This window comes from Peromyscus eremicus, chromosome 3, assembly GCF_949786415.1.
Source record: "Peromyscus eremicus chromosome 3, PerEre_H2_v1, whole genome shotgun sequence".
NCBI lineage: Eukaryota > Metazoa > Chordata > Mammalia > Rodentia > Cricetidae > Peromyscus > Peromyscus eremicus.
In genome coordinates, this window is record NC_081418.1 from 154101317 (window position 1) to 154120249 (window position 18933).

General features: G+C 46.3%; 1 protein-coding gene across 1 annotated transcript in view; it reads right to left on the reverse strand.

The window, feature by feature from the left end:
* The window catches only part of Itpr2 (inositol 1,4,5-trisphosphate receptor type 2), a 429229-nt gene that overhangs the window by 224446 nt on the left and 185850 nt on the right, over positions 1 to 18933 (reverse strand). The window contains exons 27-32 of the mRNA XM_059256359.1: positions 18240 to 18329; positions 17787 to 17912; positions 15596 to 15718; positions 14260 to 14460; positions 10856 to 11107; positions 8891 to 9016 (exon numbers count right to left, since the gene is read on the reverse strand). Of these exons, the coding sequence (XP_059112342.1) occupies positions 8891 to 9016; positions 10856 to 11107; positions 14260 to 14460; positions 15596 to 15718; positions 17787 to 17912; positions 18240 to 18329 (918 nt within the window). The remainder of the gene's footprint in view (positions 1 to 8890; positions 9017 to 10855; positions 11108 to 14259; positions 14461 to 15595; positions 15719 to 17786; positions 17913 to 18239; positions 18330 to 18933) is intronic.

Sequence of the window (18933 nt, forward strand, 5' to 3'; positions counted from 1 at the left end):
CACAGACACCCCTTCCCTGCCACAGACACACCTTCCCTGTCACAGACACACCTTCCCTGCCATGACTGACTATCCAGCTGGACCAGTTGGCACAATAAGCTCTTTGTTGCTTTTCTCAGAGTATTTCACACAACAACAGAGAGAGAAATGTAGACAAGATCATTTTTTAAAATGCTCTGTGCTTTGCATGGGGACGATGCTATCTTGAGGGATGTCAGGAAATCATAGAGAGCCCATCTATCACCAGCTCAAGGATGTACATGTGGAAACACGTTTACAAGACTCTCTTAAGACAGGAGCTGCTAGGACACCTGAGAACACCAAGCCATCCATAAGGTTGTTCACCCAGCTTTTACCACACCCAGACATCTGGGCTCTATGAGGCCACTGTACTCCCAATCCACACTCCCCTGGCTATTGCTCAAGCTGACGGCAGGCCCTGACCACAACCATATGATGCCGATTTTGTGAGCATGAAAAATACAAAAGTACAGAGCTGTGGAACCTTCCACCCAGATGTCAAAGAAAAGCCTGGGAAGGCAGGCATCCCTGGGTCAGAGTGAGGGTCTCTGCAGGCGGCCCTTGAAATGCCCACATGTGGAGCAGTGGGGGTGAAACCCATGCGTCTCTAGAGACACCAGGAGCATCTGTTGCCCAGGTCATAGGCAGTCACCAGGAGAGAAGGCACATGGGAATCCACAGCACACTCCCACATGCCCTGAACCAGATACACAGGCTGCAGGGTCCACTGCCTGCCCTGCTGTGTTCCAATCTTGCTTCGGGCCACTCCTTCCTTGCTGCTCTCCTATTCCACCTTATGGAATGGAAGTGTGCACTCTCCTCCACGGTGGAAGCAGGCAGCACTGACTCCACGCAGGCTTACAGTCTTCCTTGCTGCTCTCCTATTCCACCTCATGGAATGGAAGTGTGCACTCTCCTCCACGGTGGAAGCAGGCAGCACTGACTCCACGTAGGCTTCTAGTTGTCCTTGGGCCTCAGAGCAAACTCCGAATTTGGACTTTTGAATAACACTGGAACTATTAATGCTATGGAGACTCTCAGAGATGGATTGAATGTATCTTGTGATGTGAGATGGGTATGAAAGGAGTATTAAAGTTTGAATATGAATTATCCGTTCAAAGGTTCATTTCTAATTGGTGGTAGGAGGTAGGGCCCAGAGGAGGAAGCAGGTCACTCGGGGCTGTTTCTTGTCCTCTGTGCTTTTTCTTTCCCTGCTTCCATGACTTATCTTAGTCATATGTCATGTGACTTATCTGTCATAATGTGGACAGCTGCCTCCTCCACAAGCCCTCCCAACTGCAACAGATGAACCTCCAATGCTGTGAGCTAAAATAAATCCTCCTTTAAGTTCTTTATGCCAGATATTGCCCATGGAGACAAAAAAAACAAAAAATGTAGTAACTAAAACAGGATCCAACAGATGAGAAAGAAAAGGCATGCAGATCCTGGGCCAAGCCTCTCAGAAGGCAGAGATGCTAGAACGAAAGTATCTGGAGAAGCAGACAGAGGCCACTGTGAACAGGACAGAGTGCCAGCTGCAAGGAGAATGGGAGAACAGGGAGGCATGGAGAAGGAAGAGGATGCCCAGGAAAGGCAACAAGTCCACGGAGAGTCTTGGCGAAGCAGTGATTTGACCCAACCCTCGCACACACAGTCCTCCTCTTCTTCCTCCTCTAGGTGTGGATAATTGTGACATAAGAGTTCAGAACTCCTCAAATTTATGGTATTTTAGAACCTGCAGCATTTGGTGAAGGGTCAGATGTAGGGGGTACAAAGTAATATTTGCAAACGATGCCAAGATTTCTACCTGGATGAGTGCATGTGCTGACTGCCATTTGCTGAGATGCCCACAACTTGAGAAGGGGCAGGTTTGCAGCAGAGCATGAGTAAAGAGTTTGAAATCAGACAACTAAAAGGAAGCATCATGTAAACACCTAGACATCAGAGAAGGGCCCAGGCTTCAGTCAGCCTGGGATCAAACTTTGAGAGTTGCTGATCCCCAGAAGCAAGTGCCTGTGGACCGTGAAGGATCACTGTGGACCGTGAAGGGATCACTGTGGACCGTGAAGGATCACTGTGGACAGTGAAGGGATCGCTGTGAACAGTGAAGGATCGCTGTGGACCGTGAAGGGATCTCTGTGAACAGTGAAGGATCGCTGTGGACCGTGAAGGGATCGCTGTGAACCATGAAGGATCACTGTGGACCGTGAAGGATCACTGTGGACCGTGAAGGATCACTGTGGACCGTGAAGGATCACTGTGGACCGTGAAGGATCACTGTGGACAGTGAAGGGATCACTGTGGACCGTGAAGGGATCGCTGTGGACCGTGAAGGATCACTGTGGACCATGAAGGATCACTGTGGACAGTGAAGGATCACTGTGGACCGTGAAGGGATCGCTGTGAACAGTGAAGGATCGCTGTGGACCATGAAGGGATCACTGTGAACCATGAAGGATCACTGTGGACAGTGAAGGGATCACTGTGGACCGTGAAGGGATCACTGTGGACCATGAAGGATCACTGTGGACAGTGAAGGATCACTGTGGACCGTGAAGGGATCGCTGTGGACCGTGAAGGGATCGCTGTGGACAGTGAAGAGCTCGCTGTGGACAGTGAAGAGCTCGCTGTGGACAGTGAAGAGCTCGCTGTGGACAGTGGAGGATCACTGTGGACAGTGAAGGATCACTGTGGACCGTGAAGGATCACTGTGGACAGTGAAGGATCACTGTGGACAGTGAAGGATCACTGTGGACCATGAAGGGATCACTGTGGACCATGAAGGATCACTGTGGACAGTGAAGGATCACTGTGGACAGTGAAGGATCACTGTGGACCGTGAAGGGATCACTGTGGACCGTGAAGGGATCGCTGTGGACCGTGAAGGGATCGCTGTGGACCGTGAAGGGATCGCTGTGGACCGTGAAGAGCTCGCTGTGGACCGTGAAGGGATCACTGTGGACCGTGAAGAGCTCGCTGTGTACCGTGAAGGGAACACTGTGGACAGTGAAGGGATCGCTGTGGACAGTGAAGGGATCAGGTCCAAGGTCTGAGTCTGCCATACCTCACTATCTGGACATACGGAGATACAGAGGGTCCGTCAAGTGACAGAGGAGTGGCCAGTAAGGTGGGAGAGAGAGACAGTGATAGAGACAGACTGAATGACCCTGGGGACACAAATGAAGGATTGAAGGAGCTCAGTCAGTAAAGCACTCGCCTTACAAGCATAACGGCTAAAGTTCAAGCCCCCAGAAAAGAGAAAGAAGCAGCTTGGTATGGCGGCCCACACGTGATCTTCAGTGCTGAGGGGCAGAAACAGGCGGGTACTTGTTTACTGCTCGGTATGTCTAGCTGGATCAGTGACAGACTCAGTGAGAAACCATCCCCAAAACTAAGATGGATGGTACCTCTGAAGAATGGCACCCCAGGTTGACCTCTAACCTCCACACACCCATTACATATGCACCTGCTCACACATGCACCCGTGCATACATGAACAGATACACGCATGGGGGAGGGGTGAGAACTGACGGATACTTCCGACGATGTGAAGCATAAAGCATAGGAACAACCATCCAATTATGAGGAGCAGTCCAATAGTCTTCTGGTGCAGGCATGTGTCATCACTATAACTCAGCATAATAATTAGATCAGTAAAATTACAGCTGAGCAGAAGGTGCCGCAGAGGGGTAAAAGCCACAGGAGACACGTCAGTCCCCTGCCATGCTAGCTTCTTGGGCCACATAGAAAGAACATTTTCAAGTGTTCTCTTATTAATGATCCTCTTATTAATGACCCATTCAACTTTTAAAAAAAAAACAACAAAATCATAGAACATCTGTTTAATCCTATCTAACAAGGACCATGAGGAAGCATGATTTAAAGAAGATACACATTCTACCACCTTATCTGCAAACTTCTACTCAGCAGGAAAGGGAGCGAATGGCCCAAGCGATCTATCTGAAAACACAGACAGTATCTTGATCTGTCTCGTTAAGCGATGACAGATATGACACTGAGTGGGCACACATCCTAAATTATTTCTTGGTCTAATTTTGTTCTGTCGGAACATTACTCAGAGTACAGCCAGTCGTTGTAAGGTCTTGAAAGGGATGGCAGAATTGGGAACATCTTCAGAAAGTACACCTCCAGTCTGAGACTCACACTGATCATCATCCACCCTTCTAGGTGCCTTCTGATAATGACCTGAGTCCCCTGACTGTAACAACAAGCAGTTATCAAGACGAAGGAGAGCATTTCTGCTCCACAAGCACCAATTTCAGCTGCATTAGAACATAGATCAAAGTGGGCTGTCATTAATGGTCTGAAAGACAGCAACAACTTTCCCTGGGTCTAATAGCTTGGCCACTGCCCCAGTGTGCTGTATTACAGCTCATGGGCCCCGTCTCCATCAGGACATCAGAAGGATGAACACATGAAACCGTATAACACAGCTTATTAAAAGCTATTTTTCAGGAAAGATTTTCTATGTGTCTTTTTAAAATTATTTTTAAATTTATTAAACAACTTGCCAGAGTCTGGTCTCTCCTTCCACATGTGCTCCAGGGATCAACTCCATGTCATCAGGCTTGGCAGCAAGCTCCTCTACCCATTGAGCTGTGTCACTGGACCACACATGTGGGTCCTCGTCCCTCATGAGGGATGAAGGCCATGAAGAGGGAAGCGGAAGACACGAATAGCAGTGACTGTAGAGGGTTTCCCGAGAACCCAAGACCTGGCCGTGCTGACCACAGAAAAGCGTGGGAGGGAGGCGGACACTGTGTGGCTGCTAGCATTGAGACTTCGTTTGATCTTTAGACAAACTCTTCTCCAAATTTCTACCGAAATACAGTTGTGTAGGCTCAGGCAGGCTAGAGGGAATCCAAAGATGTAGAAACAGCACACCAAACATGACTCAAAAGAGTATCAGTACAGGGAATGGGTAAAACACTGGAAGACATGAAGGCTACATTTGAGAAGTTGCCGGAGATGGGGGTGGGTGGGTAGAAGCCTTCCCACTCTGTAACAAGCTGGAAAACTGGCTAGCAAATTATGCATCTGGGCTCCAGGAACAACATTATGAGGCCACCTAGAAGTTCCCTAAGTTTCACGACTTTATAATTTCAAAGTAGGCTTGGCACGGAGGATCAGTGGCTCCTGGTATATACTACATCTTTGCTTAACTGAACTGCCCCATATTGCTGCTCAAGCAAAATCAAGGTAGAAACTATAATACAGAAAACTTTAAGAATCTTTACCTTTTAAGTTGTGCAGAAATATAAACTAAAGCATGCCAAACATGGTAATGACATCTTTTTAGCAATATCCAGGTAGACGCTAGAACCAAGACTGGACACCACGCGGCGTGCTCTGATGACTCTCCTCTTTCACTCCCGCATGTTGAGTGTCCTCAACCCAACTTCCAGGACAGCTCTTCTCTAGTTCCTCCTCTCTCCTCTCTGATGCTAATCAGTTGCTCCAGGGTTTTACAAGTTTGCTGTTAGCACCTCAGTTTGATGCCTTTCCTCTGCAGCAGTTTATATCAAGTGATGTCTGCATAAGGCTTCACATAAACCTGAATTCATGCCTACCTGGCTTCATGCACACCCGATGTGTGGTTTGAATGAAAATGGCCTCCTTGGGTCAGAGGGAGTGGCACTATTAGGAGGTGTGGCCTTGTTGGAGAAGGTGTGGCCTTGCTGGAAGAAGTGTGTCACTTGGGGGTGGGCTTTGAGGTTTCAAATGCTCAAGTCAGGCCCAGTGTCTCTCTCTTCCTGCTACCTGTAGATCTGGATGTAGAACTTTTAGCTCCTTCTCCAGCACCATGTCTGCCTAAGTGCCTCCATACTTCCTGCCATGATGATAATGGACTAAATCTCTGACCTATAAGCCAGTCCCAATTAAATGTTTTCCTTTATAAGAGTTGCTGCAGCATGGTGTCCCTTTACAGCAATAGAAATTCCAACTAAGACACCTGGCTTCATGCAAACTCAGCTTCCAGCTTAATTCATGTCCAATCTCATGTGGCTTCATTCGCATCCTTGTTCCCTGAAGGTCTGGCTTCATGCATGCCTAGTTTCATGCATGCCTGCCTTCATACATGCCTGGCTTCATGCATGCCTTGATACATGCATACCTGGCTTCATGCATGCCTGGCTTCATGCATTTTTCAGCTTCCAGCTTATTTCATGTCCAGCTTCATGCATACCCAGCTTCACACATATCTAGTATTTTTCAGGTCTGGCTATATGCGTGCCTGGCTTCATGCATATGCAGCATCATGCAAGCCCAGGTTAATGTTCATCAGACTTCATGAACACAGCATCTGGCTCTTGCCTGTGTGGAGAGTCTATTTCTGCCTCATTCTCAATGTAATTATGTCATCAATATCATTTAGGTCTCGGGGAAGCTCCTGAAACTGCCCAAAAGGCTTCTCATAGCCTTGTGATAATCCTGATAATGATATAATGTCACCAAGCTCTTTGCAAAGTGCAGTATGTACTAAGAGCTTATTGTGTATTATCTCACTAGCTCTTTCCAGGGCCCCTGGGGAAATGTATTTATTGTAAGGCAGCTCAGGGGCAGAATGGTTACAGTATCTTTCCCAATATACATAAGGCAGTTAGAGAAAGGCAGAGTTTGGATCTGGTCCCCGGTCTGACTAATTCCTTTGACACTCCTGCTCTCAGCTGCCAGACCCTACTGCAGTGGCTCTCAGGGTGCCCCAGGACTGACTGCGGTGTCACCTAAGACTTGTTCCAAATGTCTTGTCTCCCCAGTGCTGAGTCCAAGACTGTGGGGAGCAAGGCTCAGTCATCTGCACGGAAAGCTGGTCAGAAGGCCACCTGGGTTGTTTTGTTACTAGAATGTGGAAGTTTTCAGTGGCTCTTCACCTTTCTGCAGAGGGCAGAAGGGACCCTCTGCCCTGGACTTTCTCTTTGGGAAAGTGCCAGGTGGTGGTATGTCCACCCTGGAGAAGGGCCCTGCTTTGAAGGACAGAGAAGAATCTGTCTGAGAGGAACAAAGCCTTCTGCGGTCAACTCGGAGCAGAAAGGCAGGAATTCCAGGAAGTCTCTGGAAGCCTTTACATGATAAAGGACACTTCATAATCACCCACTTAAACAAACTCAGTAAAACAAAATGTGTACAACTTCTGAATTCATAGGTGGAAAGAGTGTGTGGGTCCAGGGGTAGCTGGGACAGGAGTTACCACTAGCTTTCTTTGGTTTTAAGAAAATGAACTCTACTTTAGTGTTATAGCCTGAACTGCTGAGGATGTGACCTTGGTCTTTCTCAGTCTGTGGCACCAAGCAACCCCGCAGATGCTCCTCTGGAACCTCTTTAACATCTTCCTGCACGTGCAGCCCTGAAATTATCTTTTACTTCGAGGACTTGGGAGCTGCCTACAGCTGGTCCAAGCCATGCTTTCCACCGGTCAGTGGTAACAAGCATAAATGGTACGTGCTAAATGTGGAAGAACGGGGTGGCTTCTCTAGCTATGATTTAGCTGAGAGAGGACATAGTGACTTCTAGCTGGTCACACAAAAATGATGTAAAACAGAAAGGCTCTAACTATGCATGAACTTGAACCTGTTGAAGATCTCACTCACTCTACCACACCAAAAGCAAAATAAACACATTTCGCCTGGAAACCCTGACTGAGTAGGAGGACTTCCTGGCCTGAAAGAGTGCAGGATCCACGGTGTCATCCAGGGGTGTTCTCAGGTGCCTGGGCGTACAGTGGTAGTCCTAGTGCACGCATTTCATCATCCCTCCTCCAGAAAGAGTCAAAGAGAGGCCACGGACTATCAGACACAGTGAGCAAGGGTTCTTGTAAGATTTTGGGACTCCCCATCCTCAAACACATCTAGACGAGGCCTGCATAAACTACCAGCCCTGGGGGAAGCAAGAAGGCCCAGGGGACTGGACAGGTCACCTTACCCTGAATGAGGTCTAAGGAGCTATGGGTACACTGCCTTTCCTAGAAAATCCTTCTTCAACTTTCACATCTTGTCACTCTTAAAACTAAAATGAGAGAGCTTGGCATGGTGGCCCACACTTGTCATCCCAACACTTGGGGGGCTGAGGCAGGATGATAGCTGTGAGTTTGAGGCTAGCCTGGGTTACCCCAGGTCAACCTGTGCTATGGAATGAAGCTTTATTCGAAAAAAATGTAAAATCAAAGGCCCCTGGGTGTTGATAACGATTTGTCGTGCCAGAGAGAAAGCACGAAAGAGTAAATGGCATCCTTTCCTTGTTGCTTGCTCATTTCCACAGAGCAGACACACATGCCAGACAGTATCTATAAATGCCATCTAGTGCCACATGCCACCTCTCAATTTAAAAAAGGAAACAGGCTCAAAGTAAAAGCAGAATGTCATCTGGGGAACATGTATGAAAAGTCCAGATGACCGAATTATCAAGGCCAGGGAAGACTGTGACGGGTCACAAGATATCCGATCAAGGTCCCTCCTAGACCACTTGAGTCCTTCTCCATCTGTGGCTTTAATTGCATTCACGGCAAGAGGTTAAACAGAAAATGGCCTCTGCCAAGTGTTTCCTCTAGTCCATGTAACAAGGTTCCTAAAATTCCATTTATTAAGAGACAAACGTGGCCATTTATAAAGGCAGAAGCTAAACACATCACCTATCACTGCACACGTGCCAGACAAGGTATTTCGTTTATGTTAACTTGCTAAATGTCACTCATGATCTCCTAGAACCCATTCACAACTTAATGGATAAAACAGACTAAATCAAAATGTAGTTGGTTTAACTGCAAATTTTCATCTAGATATTTACTGCTTAATCAAAATCAATACCAATCAATACCGATGATCTTAGCCCACATGAAGAGCATTTAACTTACCCTTGCCATATCCACCAAGAAATTCTCAAATAACTTCCAAATGTGGTTACTGGTATAGATTTCTTTCATCTCCACTTCGGTGTCAACGTAACAGTGATTGACAAAGTTCACGTATGCAATCTTGACCTGTGAAAATTTCAAACACAAAGTTCAGTTCTTCACTGATCGCCTTCTAATCTACAACATGAAACTCCATCTGCGTAGTAGAGCACAATCTGTTTTGTACACGTGCATATTCCCTGCTTTCTTCCTTTAACAGCTATTCCACCATGGCCCAAGGAAGCCTGAAGTCTACCATTCCACTCCCCTATGCCCAGAGGTTGCTGTGAAAATGGGAGCTTTACTCACAGCAAACCTAGCATCGTTGAGACACTAGGAAGAACTCAAAAGTCTCCAAGAAAAGGCTGTGTACAAAAACAAATAATGTCAATCATTCCATGGGGTTCCTGGACTCTGAGTCAGAACCATAAGGAACAGGGCAAGCTTTCTCGCCTGAAGGGCTTCCTGTTGCTCCACTGAAGTCTAGAAAAAAATCCTCAATGGCATGTGCCTATGTCAAGACTGATCACAGGCTAAGAAGAGCTGAGACATGCAAGGCAACCACCATCATCTTCTCAGCAGCTGCACTTACTCAGCATCTGCCATGCATGGAACCCCTCGGCCTCTTCCATGCCTCATCTTATTGAATGCAATCCTCTAATAATCCTATGAGGCCAATGCAGTGATTATTTTACTTTAAAACTGTAGGAATTGGATGCTGGAAGTGTTAAGTGACTGATGGAGTCAGCCACACAATTAGAAAACAATGGATAAGGGTCCTGACTCACTGTTGAATTCGCTAGAGACAGGTTGGCTGGATGTCTGCTCTGACTTAGATGCTTATGGTTTGCTGGACATCTGCTCTGATGGAGGTACTCAAATAATAATGGAAACATACCTAGCCATTATCCTCCTAGAGCTGATGCTCTTGAAGGAGGCATAAGAGCTAATGAAAGTCAACTGGTCAACTTTCCGTTAGAGATGTGGGTGGCCATATCTACACAGCCAGAGAACTCGTCTCTGAAGAAGTAAAACATGAGGTGGAATGACTCCAGTGAATACAGGAAAGGCAGGGCCCTGAGAAGGAGCTGAACATGGGGTCTGGCATGGCCAAGACCAGGACCTCAGATAAAGACCAAGCCCATGATCCTCTCCTCCACCCCAATGCCATTTCATCTTAGCCCTCCAAGGTGTGAAGGACCCTTGAACTGGGGTGTTAAGGATTCCACATAAATATTCTTTCAGGTCCATGACTGTGTTGCCATGGTGCAGGGCTACTTGAGTAGGGACTGAGACCTCCCCTGACTCCTTTCAGTTTTATGTCCTTTAGAGAATAGCACACATTTATGAACTCATTGTAACATACCATAATAGCAGAAAAGAAAGAAATCATTACACTGTGTGTTCCTGGAACCTTTACTAATAGAAAGGTTTCTCCAGCAGATAACCATCCTCTGCAAGGTATTCTGCACCAATCATCAAAGCTGAAGTGGAAGAGAGACTGAGCAAAGATGTGGGCATGTTCTCAGGAAGACACACATTCTGTGCAGCAAGGTAAACCCACAGAGGTTAATGTGGGCTCCTGCAGCACCACCCTAGACTCTAACCAATGACTGATTCACCAAAGAGCCACCTGTTTCATGCCCAGAAAATACAAGTCGACCTTTCCCTGCAAACCTACTACCACGTACAGACCTTAAGAGATGTTTGTAGTTCTTAGGCAAGGGGACTGTCTTCCTTCTTTGCAAATAAAAACTAGAAATCTTTGTGTTCTTTACCACTTTGCAAATTACATAACTAGGTACAGTTAATCCTTCTACTAAATATGTGATATCATCATAAATACTACCATGGGAAATGGCTGACACCCAGGTGAATTTTAAAAACAAGAGTATTCTACAGATGATAAGTGTTTGTCAGGCTAACCTCAGGGATACAGTCGTCATGGGTCACCACCCTCACGATGTCGTCCAGGGGCAAGAGAGAATTACACTTGATTTCAGTGTAGACATTCTTTCCCTCTGTACATGCTGCCAGCAACTCCACAAGGGTGATGTGGTAGGCCAGGGGGCCGCTCTCATCCCCGCGAGCTCTCTCGGAGCACATCATGTTGAGGAGGATGGGAAATGATGCTCTGTCATTGTAAAATATCAGCACGTCTTCACCCCCATTAATCAACTGAAATGAAGAAAAGAGACTCTCCAGAGCGGGTTTCTAAAAGCTTACCTACCTGAAGACACACCGGTTTCTGTTTACAAACAGAAACAAGTACAAGAAATACTGCAAAAGCAGAGCTTCATCAAGACAGGAGGAGGGAAAGACCAATCAAAATCAAGTGCCAAGTGACCAGCTACTGATGCTGCTGAAACCAGGCAGAAGATATGAGAACAGCGATAGGACGAGAATCAAATGGCACAGAGCCAGGCCTGGGGGTGCAGACCTGTAATCCCAGCACCAGGGAAGCCAAACATCTGAGTTCTTGAGTCTGTTTCCACTAAAGTAGTAAAGTGAAGGACTGGAGAGATGACTTAGCAGTTAGGAGCACTCCCTGCTCCTGCAGAGGACCAGGGGATCCAAAGCCCTCTTCTGGCCTCTTCAGGCAGTGCATTCACATGCATACACCCACAGATAGACACACTTATGTACACATTAAATATAAAATGAATCATAGGAAATCACATTAGTAATTAAGTAAGCAATTTTTTTTTTTTTTTGGTTTTTCGAGACAGGGTTTCTCTGTGTAGCTTTGCACCTGTCCTGGAACTCACTTGGTAGCCCAGGCTGGCCTCGAACTCACAGAGATCCGCCTGGCTCTGCCTCCCGAGTGCTGGGATTAAAGGCGTGCGCCACCACCGCCCGGCAGTAAGCAATTTTTTACATTGCCTCAAGTACTTACAACTTTATAAATGCCTCATTTAATGGGAGGCATCAGAGAACAGAAGAGAGGGCTGAGATGGTAAAGAAATGACCGTGGGGGACACTTAGGACAAGACTGTTCCTCATATTTTGGTGTATGCTTCTAGTGCTCAAGGTGGTAGCAAATTGTATTTACCATGCTGTTATCTATATCTATTACTGGTGCCAATTTTCTAACCCTGATATGAGATATTTGGTCAGGTTACAAATGATAGATAAATTTTTATTTGGTTATTATATTTAAATTGGTAACATTTAAATCAATAAGCCAGTTAATTGATTGGCTTACTTTGACAGTCCTGTTGCAAAGGAATGTATGCATCCAAATATGGTTATGTGTAGACGGAAGTTTTCCTGTGTCCTGCCTGGTCCTGCAGCTGCTAGGTCCCAAGTAAACACACAGAGGCTTATATTAATTACAAACTTATGGCCTATGGCTCATGCTTCTTGCTAGCTAGCTCTTTCATCTTAAATTAATCCATTTCTATTAATCTATGTATTGCCATGTGTAGCTAGAGTTTTCCTGCCTGGCCCACAGTCAGGGCAAATCTCTCTCACCTGCCAGTCCCACAGCCTCTCAGACCCGACCAAGTAAACACAGAGACTTATGTTGCTTTCAAACTGTATGGCCGTGGCAGGCTTCTTGCTAACTGTTCTTATAGCTTAAATTAATCCATTTCCTTTAATCTATACCTTGCCACATGGCTTGTGGCTTACCGGCATCTTCACAAGCTGTTTCTCATCATGGCGGCTGGCAGTGTCTCTCTGACTCAGCCTTCCACTTCCCAGCTTTATTCTCCTCCTTGCCCCGCCTATACTTCCTGCCTAGCCAATGGCCAATCAGTGTTTTATTTATCGACTAATTAGCAACACATTTGCCATACAGAACTTCCCACAGCAGCCATGTGGCCATGGTGTTACCTGTCTGCTGGCATGTTTCTCCTTCTCCAAGCCTTACACACACTGTAAACTGTTTAGAGGTCTATTCCATCTGAATCTGTCTTATTGTGTATCTGTAATCCTTTTCTGACCAGGAGAGATTTCCACGGGAGTCTGCTTAAGGAGTATTAGGGAATTTATTACGATATAAATTGAGGAAATACACTCACGAATACAGAACCAAGTAGACAGCTGAAGTCATCCTCTGATGTGACCAGGAGCAAAATCCACCTGGCAGTCCGATCACACCAGTAAGCAGGAAGCAGGGGCCTCATGATCCCTCTCCCTTTCTTTTTAAGAGATCATGTACGATGACAAGAAGCACCATCTCCTTTAGACTGTATAGCCCAAGGTCATGGGCAGAGCAAATACTACTACAGTTATATATAATATTATAAATATTTCCTTATACACAGAAGTATTTTCTTTGATAAGTGCCAAAGAAAGGGCCTATGCATTTGTGTCACAATGTTCTTTTCATCGTTTATTTACAACAATTCATACGTAAAAGTTCAAGGCCTTAGGCTGGATTACTTTTTAAGATTTCTGGGTGGCACATGAAATCAACATGGAGATATCTCTCATTTCAAACTGGAAGGCATATGGAGATGAGAATTTCCCTAGACCAACGTAATCCCCCAGGTAACTAACTTGCAGCTGTGGGTGAAGTTGCTTTGACACACAGTCCACCAGCCAGCAACTGCTCACCAGTTCTCCAAAGGGGCACCTTCGTGTCCCTAGTGAGCAGCTAACCCACATCAACCTCTTCCAAAGTAGTTCACTCACTTTTCTTCAGTTCTTACCTTATTTAAAATACCCAATTCCTACTGCTTTAATAAAGCCCTGAGAACCATTTTTTATTAACTCATGTCTTGTTCTTCAAAACTATTACAAACAGTGGCAGAGAACACCCATCCTGTAATTCAGAAAGAGAACAGGAACCATCAGAGCTCAATTGCTCTGTTATGTTACTAAAAATTTTTGGATAGAAAAATTGTGTTAATTCCAAATAATCTTGTGATCTCATAAGATTTCACCCATTGAAGGAGCTGGAGTGGTGGCTCTTGTTGCTCTTGCAGAGAACCCAGGTTCAATTCCCAGCACCCACATCAAGGTCATAAGTATGTGTTACTCCAGTTCCGGGGGATCTAACTTCCTCTACTGGCCTCCACAGGCACCTACATGCACATGGTGCACATACAGACATGCACACACACATATATAATTTTTTAAGTTAAAAAATTACCCATTATTTAACAGACCCAAATTCATTACAGATCAAAAAGAAAGCTCTTAAGGAAATCATGAAGTCAGGTTGTCCTGTGTTACTTCGCTGCACCAGTATAAAACCTATTAGTGCTTTGGTAGTCACAGTAAAACCACACCACTTCAGAGGTCTTTCCCTGCTCTGAGCTGATGATGCATAACTAAGCACAACTTATGTGAAGCTGGTAAGACACAGGCTGAACACCTACCTCGGTCATCACCATATCCTGGCATTTCTTCACGTATTTGCCATCTGCTTTCACGATTGTCTGCAGGAACCTCAGGTACTGCACGTGGCGGCTGTGCGTCTCGATACAGTGCACGAAGTGTTGGACGACCCTCTCGCTGATCTCGTTGCACAGATGATAATTGTTCATGAAGATGTGCCGCATGGTTTCTGCTTCCAGGAGCTGAGCAGAGGAGCACACCGCTGTGACTGTGACGAGGCCGCTGTTCTATCCTACAGCTCTCATGTTCCCTGACTGCGATGGGCCCCACGTTTTATGTGAAGCCACCATGAATTGCCAGTGCCTGTGTTCTTTGAAGTGCAGAGTCATTAACCACTGAAAGAAATGTGCCGCACACTGGGATTCAGCTGGAGAAAGGACCTTAGCAAATGCATTGTAGCAACTTGAGGGTAGTTTATTCATTGTTCCTACTTGGCTCTTTCTTAAGATGTGCTAATAAATGGGTTTTTTTTTTATCATTTTGTGAGAGTATGGTATAAGCATGTGTGCTGTATGCACATGTGTGAATGGTGAGGAGTACCTATGGAGTACATGCAGGGCCAGAGCAGGATCTGTGTGCTCCTCCATCACTCTGGACCTTAGTTCCTTGAGGCCGAGTCTATCACTGAACCTGAAACGTATCCCAGTTATGCTGACTGGCCAGCAGGCCCCTGTGGTCCTCCTGTCTGCGTTCAACACTGCGTTCAACATCAGCCTGTACCTGGCTTTTATGTGGGTCCTAGATCTGAACTCATTCAGCCTCACAGTCTGCCTACACACTTTAACAGGTCACTCTTAATGCAACCTTTGAATATTGGGCTCTTGTGTGTTTGGTTTGGGTTTTGTGGTACTGTCCTTCCGTACCCCTGTCCCTTCATTCCTGTGTCCTCAACCTTTCTCTCCTTCTCTTTGCTTCTCCTGTCTGTCTGCTTCATTCTTTCCACACTCTCCTTGTTCCACAGCCCATCTTTCTCCCAGACTCTGATTGCCCACCAATGCCTATGCTAGGCAAGCTGGCTATACCCTAGCTCCTATATTTAGCTTCATATGGTATCATCAAGTTAGTTCTTGATTTAATCATTTAATTTGATTCAATAATTTAATTCTAACATTAAATTATGTTATAAATGAAACTGCCATTGGCAGATAAAATTTGTCTAAATTACTTTAAGAGTTTCTTCTATGGAAACACTCAGTTTTATGGAGTGAATCTTAATAAGGGAAAAACGATGTACAAAGGTCAATAAAATTCTATTCACAGTGCAGTAAATCTGATGCACACTCTGCTGTGAGTGTTAGGAGTCACCACGCTACTTACTCCAGGAGTTAGAAACAAGTTGAGATGTTTGTGAAGGAGAACTTGATTCTGTGGATTCCCCCGGCAGAAGTTCTGCAGGAAGGTGTGGGCTAAATCCATCACCTCGTTCATCTTCTCGTCGTTCTGTAGGAGAAAGGACAGCACACGACACTGAGAATCACAGGCAGATTACACAAAATCACATCCCTCCACCATGGATGCTTGCCTCCATGGCTCTGCTCCTGCTCTCCTTCCCCCACACCCTCCGTGTCTTTATATCCTTCCACACCCTGTGTCTCTACACCCTTCCACACCCCCTGTGTCTCTACACCCTTCCACACCCCCTGTGTCTCTACACCCTTCCACACCCCCTGTGTCTCTACACCCTTCCACACCCCCTGTGTCTCTACACCCTTCCACACTCCCTGTGTCTCTACACCCTTCCACACCCCCTGTGTCTCTATACCCTTCCACACCCCCTGTGTCTCTACACCCTTCCACACCCCCTGTGTCTCTACACCCTTCCACACTCCCTGTGTCTCTACACCCTTCCACACCCCCTGTGTCTCTACACCCTTCCACACCCTCTGTGTCTCTATACCCTTCCACACCCTGTGTCTCTACACCCTTCCACCCCCTGTGTCTCTATACCCTTCCACACCCTGTGTCTCTACACCCTTCCACACCCTGTGTCTCTATACCCTTCCACACCCTGTGTCTCTATATCCTTCCACACCCTGTGTCTCTATACCCTTCCACACCCCCTGTGTCTCTACACCCTTCCACACCCTGTGTCTCTATACCCTTCCACACCCTCTGTGTCTCTACACCCTTCCACACCCTCTGTGTCTCTACACCCTTCCACACCCCCTGTGTCTCTATATCCTTCCACACCCTGTGTCTCTACACCCTTCCACACCCTGTGTCTCTATACCCTTCCACACCCCCTGTGTCTCTATACCCTTCCACACTCCCTGTGTGTCTCTACACCCTTCCACACCCCCTGTGTCTTTATACCCTTCCACACCCTGTGTCTCTACACCCTTCCACACCCCCTGTGTCTCTACACCCTTCCACACCCCCTGTGTCTCTATACCCTTCCACACCCTGTGTCTCTACACCCTTCCACACCCCGTGTGTCTCTACACCCTTCCACACTCCCTGTGTCTCTACACCCTTCCACACTCCCTGTGTCTCTACACCCTTCCACACCCTCTGTGTCTCTACACCCTTCCACACCCCCTGTGTGTCTCTACACCCTTCCACACCCTGTGTCTCTATACCCTTCCACACCCTGTGTCTCTACACCCTTCCACACCCTGTGTCTCTATACCCTTCCACACCCTGTGTCTCTATACCCTTCCACACCCCCTGTGTCTATACCCTTCCACACCCCCTGTGTCTCTATATCCTTCCACACCCTCTGTGTCTCTACACCCTTCCACACCCTCTGTGTCTCTACACCCTTCCACACCCTGTGTCTCTATACCCTTCCACACCCTGTGTCTCTACACCCTTCCACACCCTGTGTCTCTATACCCTTCCACACCCTGTGTCTCTACACCCTTCCACACCCTGTGTCTCTATACCCTTCCACACCCTGTGTCTCTATACCCTTCCACACCCTGTGTCTCTATATCCTTCCACACCCCCTGTGTCTCTATATCCTTCCACACCCTGTGTCTATACCCTTCCACACCCTCTGTGTCTCTACACCCTTCCACACCCTGTGTCTCTATACCCTTCCACACCCCTGTGTGTCTACACCCTTCCACACCCTGTGTGTCTCTATACCCTTCCACACCCTGTGTGTCTCTATACCCTTCCACACCCTGTGTCTCTACACCCTTCCTGTCCCTCCTGTCCCTTCCTTCCTGTGTCCTCAACCTTTCTCTCCTTCTCTTTGCTTCTCCTGTCTGTCTACTCCATTCTTTCCACCCTCTCCTTGTTCCACAGCCCATCTTTCTCCCAGACTTTCTGATTGCCCACCAATGCCTATGCTAACAAAAATGTAAATTGAAAGCCAGATGAAGGATGGGGTATTTTAAATGGAACCTCTGCACAGGAAACACAGGAACAAAGTCAAGGACGCTGGGCATTACACGGGGTTAGGGGATCCTCTTAAACAATTAAGGGGAGAAAAAATCCTTTATAACTTGGTGATACATCTTAAGTACTACGGAATTGAAGGGAGGCAGTGAGAGGGGCAAACCTTTTCATAGGGGATCTGCAGAAGGTCCAGCACCACTGAGTGAGCACCCATGTTCTTCAGCAGGCGCTGGTGCTGGTTGCGACATTTCTTGTTCTGCACACAGAGCTTACTCAGCCTAATCAAGATCTTTAAAAAGATGAAGCACTGCATTAGACACAGCAACATCACACACAGTGCCATCACACACAGCGATGTCACACACAATGAAGTAACACATAGTGATGTAACAAAGCCACGAAACACACAGCAACTTAACGCAAGCGACATCATGCACAGCAACGTCACACACAGCAACGTCACACACAGCGACGTCACACACAGCGACGTCACACACAGCGATGTCACACACAGCAAAGTCACACACAGCGAAGTCACACACAGCGACGTCACACACATATGAACAAAAACATCCGTGTGTGAACATGCAGAGAGAAAGCGCTCCTGTCTGCTGACCTCCTTGACGATCCGGTAGTTGTTACCCTTGTTGCTATCAATTTGCGGTGTCTTCGCGCCATCCTGCACCGGACTCAAGAGGTTGGATTCCTAAAAGCAACAGCAATGCCTGTTTTATGTTCGTAATGAACTTACTCCTTTTACAATAAAAATATAATTTATAGTTTCTTTAAAAAAACAGTTATCTGGCCTAAGTTTTATGCTTTTTTATTGAATCAAAATTTTCTCAGCTTGAATGAGACATGCACACTACTATAACTTCATAAAAACCAAGTTGCAAGGTAAGTAGCATTGCTGAGCATTAATGAGGGAAATTAAAATAAAAGGCTGTTGTACATATTGCTAGTGTATAAATATATGTATGCAGCAGACATCCCATAGGTTTATATGAGGAGAAATGGTCAAAATCAAGGGCACACAAGTCATAATTCTATCATCAAAGATGAGATGTAAAGAAACTATGAACAAAGGAACAAGCACAACATCGAGATACATCTCAGGGAAGAAAAGGCCAGCTTAACCCCAGATGCTCAGCCAGGTTACCATGACATCCTTAAGAGTCCAACTTGGAATAGATCAAATGTGTGCAGGAAAATGAAGAAATAAAAATAGAAATTAAATTAAAAAATAGTACTTCAAATTACCACATTCATAAGACTTATAGAGAATTCTGAGACACCAAAAATAAGTAATT